This window comes from Petaurus breviceps, unplaced genomic scaffold (assembly GCF_028583685.1).
Source record: "Petaurus breviceps papuanus isolate PSGF00001 unplaced genomic scaffold, PetGlider_PUasm1.0 91133, whole genome shotgun sequence".
Taxonomy (NCBI): domain Eukaryota; kingdom Metazoa; phylum Chordata; class Mammalia; order Diprotodontia; family Petauridae; genus Petaurus; species Petaurus breviceps.
The window spans coordinates 21621574-21641567 of record NW_027187419.1 but is presented as its reverse complement, the minus strand read 5'-3'; the positions used below and the strand labels follow the sequence as shown (position 1 = coordinate 21641567).

The 19994-nt window shown below is 36.3% G+C and overlaps 1 protein-coding gene across 1 annotated transcript in view; it reads left to right on the top strand.

Moving 5' to 3' along the window:
• Positions 1-19994, top strand: part of ARHGAP42 (Rho GTPase activating protein 42) — a 425382-nt gene that overhangs the window by 358920 nt on the left and 46468 nt on the right. The window contains exons 13-16 of the mRNA XM_069079700.1: positions 5066-5128; positions 9213-9287; positions 11885-11969; positions 14579-14637. Coding sequence (XP_068935801.1) covers positions 5066-5128; positions 9213-9287; positions 11885-11969; positions 14579-14637 — 282 coding nt within the window. The remainder of the gene's footprint in view (positions 1-5065; positions 5129-9212; positions 9288-11884; positions 11970-14578; positions 14638-19994) is intronic.

Sequence of the window (19994 nt, the reverse complement as noted above, 5' to 3'; positions counted from 1 at the left end):
GACCTTGGATTGCTCACTTCATCAGGGCAGTACTCAGTTTTGTTTAGGTTTTCTCATCTATAATGTGGGGAGATTGAAGCTAATGAACTTTTAAAAAATAGTATTTTTTCCCAATTATGTGTCAAGACAATATTTAGCATTCATTTTTGCAAGATTTTGAGTTTCAAATTTTTCTCCCTCTATCCCCACCCCTCTTCCTAAAATGGTAGGCAGTTTGATAGAAGTTATCCGTGTGCTATTATGTAAAACATATTTCCATATTAGTCACAATTGTGAAAGAAGAAATGGATCAAAAACCCCGCAAAAAGACTAAATGAAAAAGACTATGCTTCCATCTGCATTATGAATCCATCAGTTCTTTATCTGGATGTGGATAGCATTTTCTTTCATGAGTCCTTTGTACATGTTACTGAGAAGAACAGAGTCATTCATAGTTGATCATTACACAACGTTTCCGATGCTGTGTATCATGTCTTCCTGGTTCTGCTCATTTCATTTTGCATTAGTTCATACAAGTTTTTCCAGGTTTTTCTGAAATTTGCCTGTTTATCATTTCTTACTGCACAATAGTATTCCATTACATCCATATACCATGGCTTGTTCAGCTGTTCTCCAGTTCATGGACATACCCTCAATTACCAGTATTTTGCCACCAGAGAAAGGACTTGTATAAACATTTTTGCAATGTAGGTCTTTTTTTTTTTTGCATTTTTAATGATCTCTTTAGGATACAGAATTAGTAGAGATATTGCTGAATCAAAGGGTATGCATAGGTTTACTGCCCTTTAGGCATAGTTCCAAATTGCTCTCTAGAATGGTAGAATCAATTCACAACTCCACCAACAGTGTATTAGTGTCCCACTTTTCCTACAACCTCTCTAACATTTATCATTTTCCTTTTTGGTCATATTAGCCAATCTGATAGGTATGAGGTGGTACCTCAGAGTTGTTTTAATTTGCATTTCTCTAATCAAAAGTGATTTAGAGCACTTCTTCATATGCCTATAGATAGCCTTGATTTCTTCACCTAAAAACTGCCTGTTCACATCCTTTGACCATTTATCAATTGGAGAATGGCTTGTATTCTTTTCAGTTTAATTCTCTATGTATTTGAGAAATAAGCCTTTATCAGAGACACTTGCTGTAAAGATTATTTCCCACCTTTCTGCTTTCCTTCTAATCTTGTTTGCATTGGTTTTGTTTGTGCAAACGCTTTTTGATTTAATATAATCAAAATTATTTATTTTATATTTCTTAATGCTCTCCATCTCTTGTTTGGTTATGAACCTGTACTCACTTAACTTCTTCAAGAATTTGGATGCTATACCACTTGGTGCCTATATCTTAAGTATTGCTATTACTTCATTGTTCATGGTAGCTTTTAGCAACATGCAGTTTCCTTCCTTATCTCTTTCAGTGAGTCCTGATTTTGCTTTTGCTTTGTCTAAGATTGCTACCCCTGCCTTTTTAATATCAGCTGAAGCATAATAGATTATTCTCCACCTCCTTACCATTACTATGTATGTGTCTCTCTGCTTTGAGTGTGTTTCTTGTAAACAGCATATTATAGGAGTCTAAGTCTTGATCCACTCTCCTATCTGCTTCTGTTTTATGGGAGAACGCATCTCATTCACATTAACAGTTATGATTACTAACTGTGTATTTCCTTCCATCCTAGCTTTCCTCCTGTTTGGCATCTCTCTTCTCCCCCTGTCAGTCTTCACCAGTGTTTTGCTTCTGTCTACCACCTCCCCTGATCTGGCTTCTGTTTTGTCTGTCTCCCCCATCTTTACTTAATCTGCTCCCCTCCTACTTCCATCTCCGGTTAGATTTCTATATTTAACTGATTGTGTATATTATTCCCTTTTTGAGCCAGTATTGATGAGAGTGAGGTTCAAGCGATGCCCATTACCAACCCTCTCATCTTCAGTGGGTCTTTTGTGCCTCTTCATGTGAAATAATTTACCCCTTCTACCTCTCCCTTTCTTCTGTACCAAGTATACTCCTCTTTCTCAGTCTTTTTTTATTTTTATGCCATTACCTCAAATTCATCTTATATCTGTATCCTCTATATATAGTCCTTTTAGCTGTACTATTAGTGGTACAAGTTTTAAGAATGGCAAGTTTCATCTTCTCATGTAGGAATGTAAACAGTTCCGCTCCATTGAATCCCTTATGTTTTCTTTTCCTTTTTTACATGTTTATGCTTCTCTCGTGTTTTGATATTGGAAAACAATTTTTTTGTTCAGTTCTATTGTCTTCTTATGAAAGCTTGAAATCCTATTTCATTGGATGACCATTTTTCCCTTGAAGTACTATGCTTAATTTTGCTGGGTATGTGATTCTTGGTTGTAGTTCTAGCACCTTTGCCTCCCCACGTACCATGACCTCTATGACCTCTGATCTTTGAGTGTTGCAGCTGCTAAATCCTTTGTAAATCCTGATTGTGGCTCTCCAATATTTGAATTGTTTCTTTCTGGCCACTTGCTGTGTCTTTTTTCCTATTCCTGATAGTTCTGTAATATGGCTATTATGTTCCTTGGAGTTTTTATTTTGGGATCTTTTTCCTGAGGTGTTCAGTGGTTGCTTTCAATGCCTTTTTTGCCCTCTGGTTCCAGGATATCAGGGCAGTTGTCCTTGATAATTTCTGAAAAGATGCTGTCCAGTTCTTCTTTTGATTATGACTTTTAGTAGTTAAATGATTCTGACATTGTATCTCCTAGATCTCTTTTCCAGGTCAGTTGTTTTTTCTCATGAGGTATTTTACATTTTTGTACTTTCTTTTCCTTTTGGCCAGTTGTACTCTTTAAGGAGTTGTTTTCTTCAGTGGATTTTTCTGTCTCCTTTTCTATTTGGCCAGTTCTAGTTTTTAAGCAGTTACTTTCTTTTTCTAAGCTGTTGGCTCTTTTTTTCATAATTCTCTTGTATCACTCTCACTTCTTTTCCCAGTTTTGCTTCTACCTTTCTTATATGATTTTTAAGCTCCTTTTTGAGCTCTTCCTATGAATTATTTTGGGCTTGAGACCACTTCTCCTTTTATTTTGGGATTTTACCCATAGGTATTTGGCATTGTTGTTGTTTTCTGATTGTCTTGATCTCCCTGTCACCACAATAACATTCTTTAGTCAGATTTTTTTGTTTAAATTTAAGCTCTGCTCCTGGGGTGGAAGGGGCCCTGTCTCAGGCTTCTTGTTCCAGGAGCTACAGACTCTAGCTCTTTACCTGGTGCTGCACTGATGTTACCCTGGCACCCCCAGGGGACCCTTGTATCCAGTGCTGTGCATAGGGGAGAGGGAGGGTTGTGAGTGGTGGGACTTCCTGGAGGCTAGAGGGGTCTGGCCTACCTGGTGTTGAACCAGGATTCTAGTGGTGGTTCCTGACGCCAGTGTGGTACCTCTGTATTTCCTTGGGGTTACCCTGAAGCATGTGGTGGTCTGTCTGCTGGCAGCTGACTCTTTGCCCAGGGCTCTGCCAGAGCACATCGCAGGGGCCCAGCATTGGACTTCCTGTTTGCTTGGGCACCCATAGGGTTGGCATTTACCTACTTACCTGATGGTACATTGAAACACATGGAGGTCTGGCTACTGGAGCCCAGGGCTACACTGAAGCATGTGAACGGGCCAGTGCTGGCCGATAACCTGTCTGCTTAGGCACCCATAGGGTTGATATTTACCTGTTTTACCGGATCTGTGCTGAAGCACATCGTGGTTCTGGAGTCTACCCATTCTTCTGGCTATGCTCAGGCATGTGGTGGGTCCTGGTATTGGTGTCTGCTTGCTCCTCTGCACTGGGGCTCAGGATCTATTGTTGGTTTGCTGAGGTGGGACTTGCCACTCTCTTGTTGGGACACTTCCTGTCCTGGACTGTACTCCCTTTCACCTGAGCGAGATGAACTTTTCTTAGTGATCTTAATGATTTTCTTGAGCTCAAAGATTGCTTCACGCTGTCTTTTTGCTGGTTCTGCTGTTCCAAGATTTATTTTGAGGCTCTCATTTGTGGCTGTTTGGGGGTAAATATGGGAGAGTTATGGCGATTTATTGCTTACTCCAGCATGTGATGAACTTTTTCTTAGTTCCATGATAGTCTTTCCTTTAAACTTTCAGGAAGAAGTTATTAATCTAAAAATATAAAAAAAAAAAAACAATGTGTAGTCATGAAAGCAAGCTCTGGTTCACATGGCCAAAGTTTTCAGCAAATTGTAGCATTCCTAGTGAAAATCAGAAAGTAGAGAGCAATGCTATGACTTGGCATGACTCTAGAAGACTGATGATAAAGCATACTTCCTAACTTTTGGCAGAGAGATGTTCAGTTAGAGGGATAGAATAAAGGCCATGTTTTCAGACATAGCTAATGTGTGGGTTAGCTTTGCTTGACTATTTGTTACATTGTAGGGCTTTGGGGGAGGGAGGAGAGTAATAAGAATAAAGAGTAGGGATAGCAGTGTCAAAAATAAGAAAGAAAAATGCTTCAGTGAAATAAAAAAAATCCTAGAAGAGAACAAAAAGAAATTTATAGAGGGAGACAGACAAGTATGGCAATGTTGGTACTCCCATATTAAATGGAATGTTTACTTTAAAGTACAACCTGTACATAATATACATTTATGGCTTATATAATCCTTTTTTTTTTTTTTTACTATTCTTTATATATGAAATGTTCCTGTTTGTTGACATGCCAAATTCATGCTTTAAAAATTTAAGTTTTTTTTATAAAAAAGGTTAAAAATAATTTTAAAGGATAAAAAAGCAATAAAAACAGTAAATTTTATGTAAGTTGCATTGAACTGGACCTATGTAATTGCAGATATGGGGCCCTCTGTACTAAGTTTCAATATGTTTAACATAGCAGATTCATATAAAAACTCAGAGAGTATACTGTTTTTCTCTCTCACCCATTCCTCCTAAAAAAATAATAAATAGTAACCACCCATCATGCTAACAAACATTAAAAACCCAAGAACTTCCTTAACCATGTGTGTTCAAGGGCAAATACAGCAAAAACTATTGTGTTAAAGAGATATAAGTTGACCATAAGTATTCAACATTTAATTTTCTTTTATTTGCAGTGTACTTAAATGAAGCTGGATTCAACTTTGTGAGGAAGTGCATTCAAGCTGTGGAGTCCAGGGGTAAGTGAGACATGAGTTACTTTTCTCATGTTGTTTCTGGTATGTGCCTCATTTTTACATAGAAGCTATTTCAGAGATCTTAGCAGATAGGCTAACACTGGACAGAGAGAGAGAGAAAGAGTCTTATTAGACACTTATTAATATGTCAGATATGTTATATTCTTAATGTATTTATAAATATAGGATACATTTACAAATGAAGACCGTGGCTTCATCTGTGCAAACTGGGAGCAGAATCAGCAAGGCAAGATCTCTGGATTAGAGTCAGAGGACCTGGCTTCAGTGCTCTGCTCCTTTCTATCTTGTTAAGTTCCATATCCTCTGAGCACAAGTTTCCCCATCCATGAAATGATCGTGTTATATTAGATGCCTTCTAGTGGCCCTTCCAACTCTTACTTCATAATCCCATGAATTTGTGATCCCATGATCTCCTTGAATTTTAAACTTGTAGTCAGTATGTTTTTTAGTCCTGCTGAAAGGCCCAAATCCTTCATTTATAAGCTGTATTTTACCATTGTTTCTAAAAACTTGGCTTAGTTAAAATACACATTAGTTAAAATCATACTTTTAATTTTACTTAGTGACTTATTGCAGTGTCATACATATAACAGGCTCTCAGTAGATATTTTATATTTTTCTTGGTTGATTGATTGTTTCCAAGATTGGGAGGTCTGGGTGGCTTAAGCAGTTTTAATAATTTAATATTTCAATATTTATCTTTAATATTTAAAATATTAAATACATTATTTATACTTTATATTTTTAATATTTATAAACTAATGTTTAATATATGATCATTTTAATATTTAATGGTTTAATATTTTAAGTTAAATAGCAAGACTTTTTACAGGCAATGGAGTGGCTCCTTGGTTCCATTTGTTCTTGGGTATTTGCATTGCCTGGTTTCAGGTCAGTGCTTAGGGAATGTTAGTGAAGATAACAAAACTTTACAAATCCCCATCTGTTCTTCCCATTCATACAAAGATTTAAAATTCCATTTTTTCCCATTAAGCTGAGTAATTTCAAGTAAAATATCAAGTTCTTTTTTTTTTTACCCGAACCCATAGTATGTTGTATTATTCTCACCACCAACAGAAAGGCTGTGCATACTTTTAGTACTGTTTAGAAACTATTCTCTTTTGATAATGTGACTATCCCTGGCCTATCAGTCTCCCTACAATAATTCCCAACTCCCCAATAGTGTAGTGTTTGTTTTTATTTGCCCTTATTTGTTTTCAGAATCACTACTGATTATTTTATTAAAGGACAGCCAAATTTCTAGCCTTGGATACCACTAATAGGGTCAATGAATATGTAGTGAAAAATAGTATGTAGAGAAAATAGAAAGGTAAAAAGAAGCACATGGGAAAAAGATAGTGACAAGAAGAAAAAAATAAGTAATTAGATGAGAAAGAGTTGAAAGAAACATAAGGGAGCTATATTATCTCATACAATACTCTTAGTAGGTGCTAAGTAAAGATTTGTTAATCTTTACTTAGTTATTTTGTATATATCTTGCCTAGACTTATGTATGTTCATGTTGTGTCCTTCAATAGAATATAAGCTCCTTGAGATCATCTTTTTGTTTGTATCTCTTTCTTATCAACTATACAGTGCCTGGCATGATATTTAATAAATGCTCACTGATTGAATGAATAAAGGAATGGTTAGGATGGAAGATATTATGGAGAAATATGGCATTATATGAAGAACCCTGGAGATAACATCAGAAAACATGAGTTTAATTTCCTGGTTCTACTGTTTATTCATTTTATGACCTTGGAAATCAGTTAATCTCTTTAGGCCTCAGTTTCCTCATGGTGAATGAAAGGTTCAATTAGATGATCTCTGGAGTACCTTATAGTTTTAAAATTGTATTATTTTGCTCTTATAGATTTCTAACAAAAAATAACACAGTAAGTACCTAGCACAAATGTTTGATCAACCACTCAGATTGTATCATCTGCATAGAGACACCTAATGTGCTGTGGTGCCAACACAATATTCACAGTGCCAATGGCCACTGTAAATATACTGGCATAGTACTCAATCACAAAATATAACAGACTCTCCATATAGAAGACAGAAGCAAAACATTTATTCAGACACCACAAAACCAAATCCCCAAGCCAGTAAGCTGATTCCATCATAGTAGTAAAGATGTTAATAAGTTGTAATGGCACAGAGAGTCACAGCATCTTTTAGCCTTCCCACAAACCAACATTTAGTTTACCATCATAGTAGTAAAGATGTTAATAAGCTGTAATGGCACAGAGAGTCACAGCATCTTTTAGCCTTCCCACAAACCAACATTTACTCAACAAGCCTAACTGTCTCCCTCAGTTTTCTCTCCCACCATCTAGCTGCTTTGACTCCCAGCTTCCTTTGGGCTCTGTTCCACCCTTCAGCAAACTCCTCCCACCACAGGCTCCTTGTGATTACATTCAGCCTATTAGGGGGCAGGGTATATCTTCAAAGTGGAGAAGGTCTTCAAATTCCCATTATCATTACATGTGCCAGATTATCTCTGTGCTTAATTTAGTACTTGAGCAATATTAGAAATTGTATTGAATATTTATGAAGGACAATAAAATAATATAAGTTACTAATTCATTGAAGTAAGCATTATTTTACTGGCCATAGATATTGACCTGAATTATGGTAACTTAATATTTCTCAAAAAATGAAAAGGCATTCTTGTGAAAACTTGAAAAAATCAGGAACCTTATATATTTGAACTATATACCCCAAGTATGTTAGTCTCAAATTTTTACATATAAAACATCCCATGCTTGATTGGATTTATCATTTTTCTTTATCCAGATGTTAAACTGTTGCATATTGAAGTAATCCAAATTATTCTATAGTGCTTTTACTCATCATTAGTGATATTGATGTGGGGCAAACCAGGAGACTCTATAAGACCAAGAACTGGCCTGGGTCACTGGGGTGGGTAGGTATATGGATAGTATGTTATATATATATAGGCAAGAAGTTATAGATAGGGGATTCCACTAAATTCATAAGATGAAAATAGAGCCAGAGTTTGGGAGACTGATCCAGAAGCAATAGACAAAGTGTTAAGGCTAGAAAACCAAACTAGACAGGAGAGTCTAGGTAGAAAGAAATATGATCCAAGTGTACAAGGAGGGAGTATATACTCTGGGATTCAACACATCCCTGAGGGAAAGAAGAGAATTGAAGTCTAGACATGCGGAGTTGAAGAATAATATCTTAAGGACCAGAACAGATGGTTGGATCCATGCAACATGATGGAGGATGGGGGAAGATTACTGCTTATTACAGGTTCACAGATCTAGAGATACAAGGGATTTTGGAAGTCATCTATTCCCATTCCCCTTTTTCATAGATGACAAAAACTGAGCCCAGTATAGGAGATGGATTGCTTAGTGTCCTGATTTTAAATTTCATCTTGGATAAGGGCTGAGAGGTAAGCGCTATGCTCTCGGGTAAGCTGTGGATGCAGATTTTTATAGGAACTCAGGGAAAGAATTCTAGGTCCTCAGCAGTTCTGAAAGTCTTTATCAGTAGGAGGAAGTGTTAGCTTAGATGGCTGATGAATATAATTGAACAAATGTTAGGTGCCAGAGAGGTGGTAGGTCATAGAATCATAGATTTAGAGCTAGAAGAAACTTTAGAGTTCTTCATTTTACATATAAGAAAACCACAGACTAGGAACGTAAAGTGACATGCCCAAAGTCACACAGGCAATAAATGGAAGAGTCGGAATTTGAACCCAGGTCCCAAGACCTTAAATCTACCTTTTATGCCACTGTTCCACAGTGTAGTGGAATATCTCTTCAGCTAAGGGATATCTGCCTCCCTGTATGTCCTAGAAGAAGTTCAAACAAATAAAAATGGAAAAACTTGAATGTTGTAAAATTCATATTTGATATGCTGGAAATATTATCTGAGAAATAGGTGCCTAAAATAATTTTTAGGCATAAGCTTGTTAAAGTTAAAATTTCAGAAGTAGGTGAATGACTTTCAAGCTGTGGATAGGCATGTCTAGGCAGCATTGGGAGCCTGTTTCAAGTGCTTTTCCTCTGATTCTTCCCCTTAGGTATCACCATTTTAGGGCTCTACCGAATAGGAGGCGTGAACTCAAAGGTCCAGAAGCTCATGAACACCACATTTTGTAAGTAGGGAATGAAATTAGTTACTCACCAAGGATTTTTTTCTTTTTTTGGACTATATGCAAGGAAAAGAAACACCCATACAAGATTTCTGTTAGCTAGAAATACCTCTAGAGTCTTATTTTTGGTCTTCTACGATCACTATAAATTGAAATTCTTTGTGTCCTTAGGTAAGATTTTAAAACCATATCTGTAGTATTGTTTTAATTGCCTCAGCTGAAAGTTCCATCTGCCTCTTCAAGTTTTACTGGAGCCCTTTGTCCAAACCCCTGTTTGCCCACATCATACTGTACATGAAGCTATGTTTGTATTTATGCCTGTTGTCTGCGTTCCCTCTCCTTGATCCCTCACCCCCAGATGAATGTTAACTGCTTGGATGCAAGGATTAGTATTTTTTAATCTCTTTATTCTCAGCACTCAACACATTGCTTCATTCATATTGGGTGAATTGAATTGGGCCATTTGGTGTAGTTAGATATACAACTGGGCAGCCTGGTGTGATCAGAGAATATAGGACTTGGAGTCTAAGACCAGTCACTCAGGCAATTACTAAGCATCTGTTAAATTCCAGGTTCTAAGCAAGGAGGATAGGAATTTCAAAATGAGGCAGTACCTGCTTTTAAGGAGCTTACATTTCCCTAAGACTAGTTTGGAATCCTGGCCCTACCACTGTGTGATCTCTAGCAGCTCACTTAACTTCATCTATTTCCTCATATGTCAAAGGAAGAAAAAAATTCTTGTGTTGTTTGTCTCATAGGGTTGTTGTGAGGCTCAAATATTGCATGATTACTTTGTGATTATAAAATACTACACAAATATCAGATAACAGTAATGATAATGAGGGGCAGCAAGGTGGTGCAGTGAAGAGAGCAACAGCCCTGGAGTCAGGAGAACCTGAGTTCAAATCCAGCTTCAGACACTTAACGCTTACTAGCCATGTGACCTTGGCAAGTCACTTAACCCCAATTGCCCTGCCCTCCCCCCACCAAAAAAAAAAAAGTAATGCTAGCTGGTATTTATAGAGCACCTATTATGTTCCAGCCACTGTGCTAAACATTTTAAAAATATTATCTCATTTGACTTTCATAACAACCCTGGAAAGTAGGTCCTATTATTACCATCCCCATTTTATATTTAACTGTGGCAAGTAGGGAATTAAGTGATTTGTTCAGGGTAACACAGTGTCTGGGACTGGATTTGAACTTGGGTTTTTCTGACTTCAGGCCCAGCACTTTATCCACTGTGTCACCTAAGCGATTATAAACACATTCGTTCTTAATGATTAAACTGTTTAGGCATTCAAAGACCTCCACAATATGGATTTACTTCTGATTATTCAGACTTCTTCCTCAGATCCTGGGAATAGCCACAGATTTATTAGTGCTCCAAGATCAAGCATCACAGCTGATAACACAGACTAACTTGAACCCTTCTGTTTCGGAGCCTACAAATTATACTTAGTCTCCTTAAGTTCTTTTCCCCCTTGTACTGGGGTCAGTGAACTTGTGTTTTAAAAAATGTTTTTTTGACAGCTGTATTTCAATATAATTGATTTCCTTTGTAATTCTAATTGCTTTATTTTATACATTTAAAAACATTATTCTGAGAAGGGCTGCATTTGTTTCACCTGACTTCCAAAGGGATCCATAACACAAAAAAAAGATTGTAAGAACTTCCAGGTATAGTCGGAGAGACTGGTCATTAAAGCTTAATAACGATTTTGGAGTTGTTTGGTTTAGCCAGGAAGCTAACTAGTTTCTTTTGACTGCTTCCTCCCCCCCCCCCCCCCTTCTTAACTTCTTCCTTCAGGAATCTGGGGGTGGGGGAGCAGGGCAGGAGCTTGCCCTTAGTGCCTTTACTCCACTCCTCAGGGTTAGGTAGGTGGAACTCCTGAACCAACCCCTGAGAGTTGCCTGAGCTTAGTACTTACCAAGTAAGTGCTATGTACTATGTACAATGCATACATCCCCCTCATAGGAGAGTGTAGTTCATTCTTTGCCCAGGAGAATCCACAAAAATCTAGATTCTTGGAACTTGATTTTTCTCCCTTTTAATGGAGTTATAATACTATTCAGTAAAATGTCTTTGACTTCAGGCCCTAAGGTAATTTTCCCAACTCCTCCACTTCTCCCTTCACTCTTTTAGCTCCTCCATCAACTCCTTTTGGGCAGATGAAAGATGTACAGACCAGTAATGCCTTGGCTTAACCACACATTTATCTTAGTAGTTTCTTATAGAGATCTGGTTAATCTGGTGTGAAGTATATACTCTAAAGAAACAGAGATAAGCTTTGGAGTAGGTGCTCTGAAAAGGAGCATGAAGGCTGTGGGTTCTCTCTGGATAGACTCCTTATTATGATAGTAATAGCATCTACAGAGAAAGCAGCTATGGCTTTGTTGGTCCTTAAAGACCTCCTTTTAAATCAATGAGCTGTTTCCGGTATCACCACCAGATTGCATTAAGCAGAATTCTGAGTTTAGCTCCAGTAATCTGCTGAGCCATTAATATCTTACTCTCCTAAAATCACATCTTCTTTAACTATTTTGATTGGTTTTCTGAATATCCTATTTTAAACCTCTTATTTTCATTTTTTTTCTAGCTCCTAAGTCTCCTCCTGATATTGATATTGATATTGAACTGTGGGATAATAAAACAATAACAAGTGGACTAAAAAACTACCTCAGGTAATATTCACTCCTTAGTTTTTTGTTTTTTTTCCATAGCCTTTCAAAGTGATCACTGGGGCTAGAAAGTTCTGCTCTTGATTTATACCCCTTAGCTTAATTTCATTGAGCCCCCCGACAGATAGCAAGAGTCTGGTAGCATTATACTTGCAAAAATGAAGCTTGGCTTTAGGACTAATGTTTTAAAAGGACACAATATGGGCATGTTACACTTTGAAAGTAGAACTTTTTCCATCATAAAACTTGCTGGAGGGGCGGCTAGGTGGCGCAGTGAGTAAAGCACCAGCCTTGGAATCGGGGGAGGACCTGAGTTCCTTTCCGGCCTGAGACACTTAACACCCACACAAAAATACTAGGGTGTAACCTTGGGCAAGTTACTTAACCCCAATTGCCCTCCAAAAGGCAAAAAAAAAAAACCTTGCTGGAAAAGATTTTAAAGAATGTCTTTAATTTCAATCATTGGAAGCAATTTTTTAATTCTTTTTTTATTTAAGAAGTCAATCTTTGGCTCTTAAAAAAACACAACTCTTAAGAGTTATGTATAATTTATTATACATTCATTAGTTTACTTTAAAAGTAGCATTAATAAATGAGATAGATCCTTGCTTTATAGGAGTTTGGTAGTTATAATTTAATCAAATTTAAAAAATGATTATTGAACCATGAGGTAGATGTTGGAAGTAAAAAGATGAAATAAGACACTGAATTTGCTTTCAAAGGAGTCTAAAATATGATTGTAGGTGAGCACACCTAATAAACACAGACAACTGTAAAATAGAATGTGGTAAGTACAAAGGAGAGATTTTAAAATTCTATGAGAAATTTAAGGAGGGAGAGAAAGTTTTCACCTGGGAAGAGGTCTGTGCCTGAATCATTCCTTGGGAATTGAGAGTTCCTTTCCAACTTTCATTTGCCCACGATAGTTGAGAGGAATAGGCTGATAAAGATGAGGAATCATGGGAACAGGGCAGGACAGAAATGGGAACAATAAACCAACTTGGTTCGAATGCATAGTTTATAAAAGGAATAATCTAAGGGAAGACCAGGAGTGATAAGAACTCGATTGTGAAGGTCCTTGAATACCTGGGTAGGGAATTTATGCCTTACTTAATTGGCAATAGTGAACCACCAAGGGTTTTTTGAGTTGGACGAGTGATATCATTAGAGGACTGCATTAAGACTGCTTTGGCAGCTATATGAAAAATAGATTGGAGAAGCAGGAAAATCATTTAAGAGTCTATTGTAGTTGTTCAGGTAACAGGTAGTAAGTGAAAGTGAACTAGGGTGGTTGCGGTTTGTGTAAAAAGCAGGAAATAGACACGAGAAATATTGCAGTGTTATAATAATCAGGTCTTGACAACAGCCTAGAGTGTGAGGAGTAAGTGAGCATCCAAGATGATCACTGTGAGCCTTAGTGACTAGGAAGGTGATCATGGTCTGAACAAAAAAAATAGACGTGGCAGGAAAGGGAATGTTTGGGGGTACAGTGCAGAGTTCTGCAGCCTATTGATTTTGAGGTGCCAACTGGACATCCAGATGGATGTGTCTAGAAAATAGATCAGAAAAGGAGAAAAGAGCCTTGGGTGGGGGCAGGAGGAGGAGGATGCCAGTTAGGGAATGCCAATTAGACTATTGATAGTTAAGATTTTGTTTATCCTGTACCATGTTCCTCTTTCTTTTCTTGTTTAGATTTTTCCATTATACCTCTAGTATTTTATTCTTCTTCCCTTTATTTACATTAACTAGTCATTATATAGAATTCATAGATGTGTGTGTGGAATACACACACACACATATTCACATACACACTCATACATATGGGCTGGGTTTGGGTGGGGCATTTGTTGAATAGGATTTTGTTAGCTAACTGGATCCAGGAAGACTTGGGTTCAAGTCTTTCCTCTGACACATTATTGACTGTTTAACTTTGAGCAGGTTATGTAACCTCTCAGTGCTCTAGATAACTAAGATTAATTGCAGACAGGGTGCTTAGTTGTATTGGTAGAGGGAGTTTCCTCCAGGCTCAGTCACAGTGACATGAAATCACAGGCCTATACTTGACTTGATGAATAGGTGGCACAGGGGATGAGTGCCCACCCTAGTGTCAGGAAGACTCTTTTCCTGAAGTCGGATCTGACCTTAGACACTTAATAACAGTGTGACCCTGGGCAAGTCACCTAGCCCTGTTTGCCTTTGTTTCCTTATCTGAAAATGAGCTGGAGAAGGACATGGCAAATCACTCCAGTGTCTTTGTGAGGAACACCCCAAAATGGGGTCATGAAAATTTGGACACGACTGAAAAATGACTCAACAGTCAGTGATTTGAACATTTTATGTCTCTCTTTAAAAAAAATAGAACACGAGGTCAAGTTGTTTGTTTTTAATTATGTGTCTCTCAGTTGGAAAGGAGTTTTATTTTTCCCCTATGGGTCAAGTCTACTTAGCCACTTTGCTGTCATTGTGAACTTGGTTTCAGGCTAAGAAAAGACTGTATGACTCTGGAGTGTCTTATGAGTAATATTCTGAAGAAGCCTAGAGCACAGAGTTTAGCCTGTGGGAAATGGGTAAAAGCTGCCATTTAAAAATCTATTTCTTTTGTTTTACGATAGGTGTCTCACAGAACCACTGATGACTTATAAGTTGCACAAGGATTTCATTGTTGCTGTTAGTAAGTATCTTTCTAAAAAGATATATACTATTTTAAATAGTCCAACAACCATCTAAAGTAATTGTTAACAATTCATTGCCATTTTAAAGCTTTGAAATTCATCAGCACTTCAGAGATTTATGCTTTTATTAGTGTGGGATACTCCCTGTACTAACCAAAACTATATCCCCTCCATACCTCGGTAAATGGCTTCACAATTATCTATGGCCAAAATAAGTTTAATTACCTCATAGACAGATTTCTGCTGATGAGCATTTATCAGTTTTAAAATTGATCCTTTGTTGACAAAATTTTTGTACTCTGCAATTAGACTATAACTCAGAGCTTTTCTATCTACCAGATCATTGCCTCCAATAACCCAGTGTTACTTTCACAGTATGATAAAGAATAAAAATAAGACTTTGGTAGAGGAAATTTTGAAATATCTTTTATTAACAGATGTTCTTCAGTGTTTTAGTTAATCCATGGTTTAATGGAAAAGGACGTGACATATAAACATCTATTAAAGGGGCTGAATTATTTGAAGTTGGTTGATTTCAGTGAGTGCCTTTAATAGGTGAATTGCATAAAATAACTTGAGATTTGAGTGCACATCCTGGGTACTATTCTATCTGAAGAAATTAACTTAATTAATTTTAATATTGTATTGTTAAAATCATCTGCTTCGTGGGATAAACATACTTTAAGAAAGTTGGACCTGAAGTAAAGTTCTTTAACGTAATGCAGTGCAGTAGAAAACTTAATGAGCTAGGAATTGAAAGGGATGGTTCTTATTTCAAACCTTAATCGCTAATGAACTTTCTAACTTTCAGTAAGCCATCTCACCTATTTGTCCCCAAGTTTGCCAGTATGTAAAATGAGCATGTTGCACTAGCTGATTGCTAAAGTAGCTATATAGTTATTGACTCAATGAAATTATTTCCCATTGATTTCCATTATAAAATGGAGATACATTCCTCCAGAGTAAAGTATTGGACCCTGAGTGTAACAAAAATTGAAATGTGAACTGACCCTAATAAAACTCATTAGCTACTATTTTCCAATGGGTTGATTTCTCTTTCCATTTCCAAGGAAGAGACAAAAACCCAGACTTGGTGCCAGTTTTCAAGGACTTAAAAACAAATTCTATTTTTTCAGTTCTTAATTTTTTTTTTAAAGTTGTAAGTTCCAAATTCTATTCCTCCCTCCCTCCCTCCTTTCCCCCTGCCTGAGATGGTAAGCAATCAGATATAGGTTATACACATAAAACATTTCCATATTAGTCATAAAAATAAATGCTTAACCTAATGTTTTGAGGAAATCGTTTGAAGCTCTATTATTGGAGCCAAGAGAGGGGAATGAAGGAGGCAAAGAAAACAAGTGAAAAACAGAGGGCTTCTCTAATTGATTAATTAGCACAATTTGACCATTATTGGTGTCTAATTTTTGCTTGGAGAAGTTGTTATGTCTACAATGACTTATTAGAAATAACAGCTTCTCTATTTTCATTAGTGCCTGGAGATACAGGTGGGTATATAAGCTAATGAACTATAGTGTTTTACCCCAAAAGTCCTTACCCATGTTCAATGCCTTTCTTATAAAAATCTCTTTAAGAGACTATCACATGAAAGAGTGACAGCAAAATTCCTCATTACAAGTTATATAACACTTTCATTGTTATTTCTAAGTACATTGGAAGAAAAAGAATAAAGGATAGAGTTTATGGTGTTTTAAAACTAAACATCCAAAATCAGTTTTTTAGTACAACAGTCATTTATAGCAGTAATTAACAATTAATGTATTCAAATTTTGAAATTTTTCACAGGTCCAAGGTTTTCTTTTTCCATGTAGGTTTTTCCTATGTGTATGTGTGGGGAGGGTATCTTCTAAAGGATAAGATCATTTCATAGTCATTTTTTTAGTTGTATCATATTTTAGGTTTTGATTTTTATGGTTTTGATTATTTTTAGGCAAGATAGGAATTTTTTCCTAAGGAGCTATTAAAAATATGTGCATATAACAAGTATCTTCCATAAATATAACTTAATTTCAAAAATGTTTAAAGCATCAATCATAGTAAAATAGTCAGTATACTGTGGGGTGAGAAGGTATATTGGACCAGGTTTCAAAAGGTCATGGTTATCGTCCAAACTCAGCCACTAACTCTTGTATCTTTGACCAGTTTGTTTCATTCTTCTTGTCTTGCATTTCCTCATCTGTACAATGAGGGAGCTGATCTAGATAAGTGATAAATCCCTCCCAGCTAAAGTTCTCTATTCTGTAATAGTAAAGTATTATTTAAATGTCTTTGTTTTTCATTACAATGATAATCAGTTATGGCAAAGATTAAATAGATTAGGAAATTTGAAATATACAAAATAGTAAGATGGAGGGGGAAGTATTTTCTATATTTTGAACCATAAACATGAAAATATAGTAACAATTCATTAGTGAAAAGATAAGAGGTGTAGGGGCAGGTAGGTGGCACAGTGAATAGACCACCGGCCCTGGAGTCAGGAGGACCTGAGTTCAAATCCAGCCTCACACACTTAACACAAAAACTCGCCGTGTGACCTTGGGCAAGTGACTTAACCCCAATTGCCCTCCAAAAAAAAAAAAGAGAAAAAAGAAAAGATAAGAGTTGTGACATTCAGCTTGCCAGAAAAGTCTTAAAATAAAAGTAAATGAAAAGGTTAATAATTCCAGCAAAAAAGAAAATTATTTCACAATCCATAAATTTAAAAGTTTAAAAAAATTTTTCTTTTAAAACAGAGGAACAGGTAAAGGCTCTTAATATATGAATATCTAGTTCTACAAGTTCATAGAATTTACATCTAGAAGAATACTAGTTCAAAGATCATTTAGTCCATTATCACTAATTTTACAAGTGAGAGGAGTTATTCTTGGTCACATAGTTCATAAGTAGCAGGCTTGGGACTCCTTCAAATCCCCTGATAGCATATTCAATGTACAATTCATGATATCATGCTACTTAGAATATAGTTAGAGTGCAGGAACACAAACAGGTAAGCTAATGATGTAGTCTACTGAGAAGAATGGGTGAAGGACAACCAAATCAGGATCATTGGCATTAATAACAACTTATGGTAGAGAATGAAAACATCCAGATGGTGAGAGAAATGGTTATTTCTCTCTTACCTTAATAACAATTAATTGAGATTATGATTTTCCCTTTTCTATTTCCTCATTCAGAAATCAACCCCACATAGGTTATTCAGTCAGTATCTCAAGGACATTGCTGATAGATGAGATTGCCCAAATCCTTGGAATACATGCTTTCTGATCTTGGTTAAGACCTCACATAACTGGGGAAGCTTAGTAAAAATAATCTAACCTGGGTAAATTCTGACCCATTCTTGTTTTAGTCAGGTAAGCTTGGATGAGGAGTTAGATCCCTTTGTTTAGATTGCCCGAGAGTAGCGTGGTCTGGGAGTAAGAGTGATATAATCAAAGTCACATTACCCAGCCCCTCATAAGAATAGGTCTACTTTTCATCATAGTATTTATTTTCTCATTGATTGTTTGCCAGTTAGATTTGATTGCTGCCTGTCGGGCACATCTGCTCTTCCAAGGGCATATAAGCATTGAGGGGCCTCCATGATTCATCTCTTGTTTTCTAAGAGAAACCCAAATGACCATCCTTTTATTAATTATTTGCTAGCCATAATTAATAACATTATTAATTATCCAGGAACTAAATTCCTTGAATTTTTCATTCATCACAAAGGGAAAAGACAGAGGAAACACCAGCTAAAATGTTACAGCAAATTTGGGCTATTTAGTGAAGGGACAAATATTGAGGTAAGGAATGCTTAGCCCTATATACTTTAATAATGAACCTCTGAGGGCTTTACAGTATAACAAAGAATAATAGCTATCATTCATAACAGTGATTTTATATGAATCATGAGAAGTTAAAATTATTTATTTGAACACTAGATAGTAAAGAGCCAAAGAAATCTATCTACAAAAATCAGTTTCATGAGTATTTTAGATAAGCATTTTACTAAAAATCACTGGTATTCTCACTGACTAAATTGTATTCTAGTCTCATTTTCTCTGGCTTAGAATATGCCATATTTTTAAGGTGTGATATGACACACCAGATTCTTAAGATTCATCGTGTTTGTTATACTAACACCCTAACATATGCTGTACATCTGAATATGGGGAAACAGTCAAAGAATTTTTGGCAGAAAGCAATTCACAGAAACTGCACACACATGCAGGTGGCATCATATTCAGTTCTTTATGAAGTTTAAACTTTATGCCTTTTGTTTTTCATAGCAGACTGGATAACAAAATAAAACCCAAGAACTTGCTCTTTAAAAAAGAAACATTTCAAACATAAAGACTTTTAAAGAAAACAAATACAAAGGAATGTATAGGTGAACAAAATTTTCTTTGCTACAGATGATCCCCAAACAGTTACAATTGTGATTTGCCAATAAAGAAAAAATAAAAATTGACAATAGCCAAAAGGTAAACAGAAACTGCATTATGTTTAAAGGCACCATAGATAATATATGCACCAAATAACTTCACATAAATGTTCTTAAAAGGCAAGTTAATTGAATTGTTAAAGAAAGAGACAGAGTACCAGAATTATAGAAGATTTTAATATTTCTCTTTCAGAATTGGACAAAATTAAAATGAAAATTTTAAAAAAGAAGGAAAGAATAGAGCCGAACAGGTTGTTGGAATAACTAAATTTAATGGACTTAAGATAATTCACAAATCATCTTTTAAAAAGTGGGAATATGGGGCGGCTAGGTGGCACAGTGAGTAAGAGTGCTGGCCCCGGAGTTGGGAGACCCAGAATCGGTTCCGGCCTCAGATACTTGACACCCACACAAAAAAACTGTCCGTGTAACCTTGAGCAAGTTCCTTAACCCCAATTGCTTTAAAAAAATGGGAATATTAAAGAACTGATGTACTTTTCAATGTTTTATGGACCTTCATAAAACTTGATGGTCAGAACATAAAAGAACTACAGATGCATGTTAAAAGGCAGAAACATTAACAATATATTTCTTTATACCATATTACTATAAATAGTAATAACTAAAAGAATAAGCAAAAGATACCAACCTAAATCAGACCAAGTAATAACATCCTAAAAAGTGACTGAGCAAAGAATAAATAACAGGAACAATGTAAAAGAAAAAATAAAAATAGAACCACATACTAGCACTTGTAGGATTGTACCTGTAAGAGTACTTAGAAGAGGGGCAGCTAGGTGGCGCAGTGAGTAAAGTGCTGGCCCCACAGTCAGGAAGACCTGAGTTCAGTTCCAGCCTCAGACGCTTAACACACACACACACACACACACACACACACACACACACACACACACA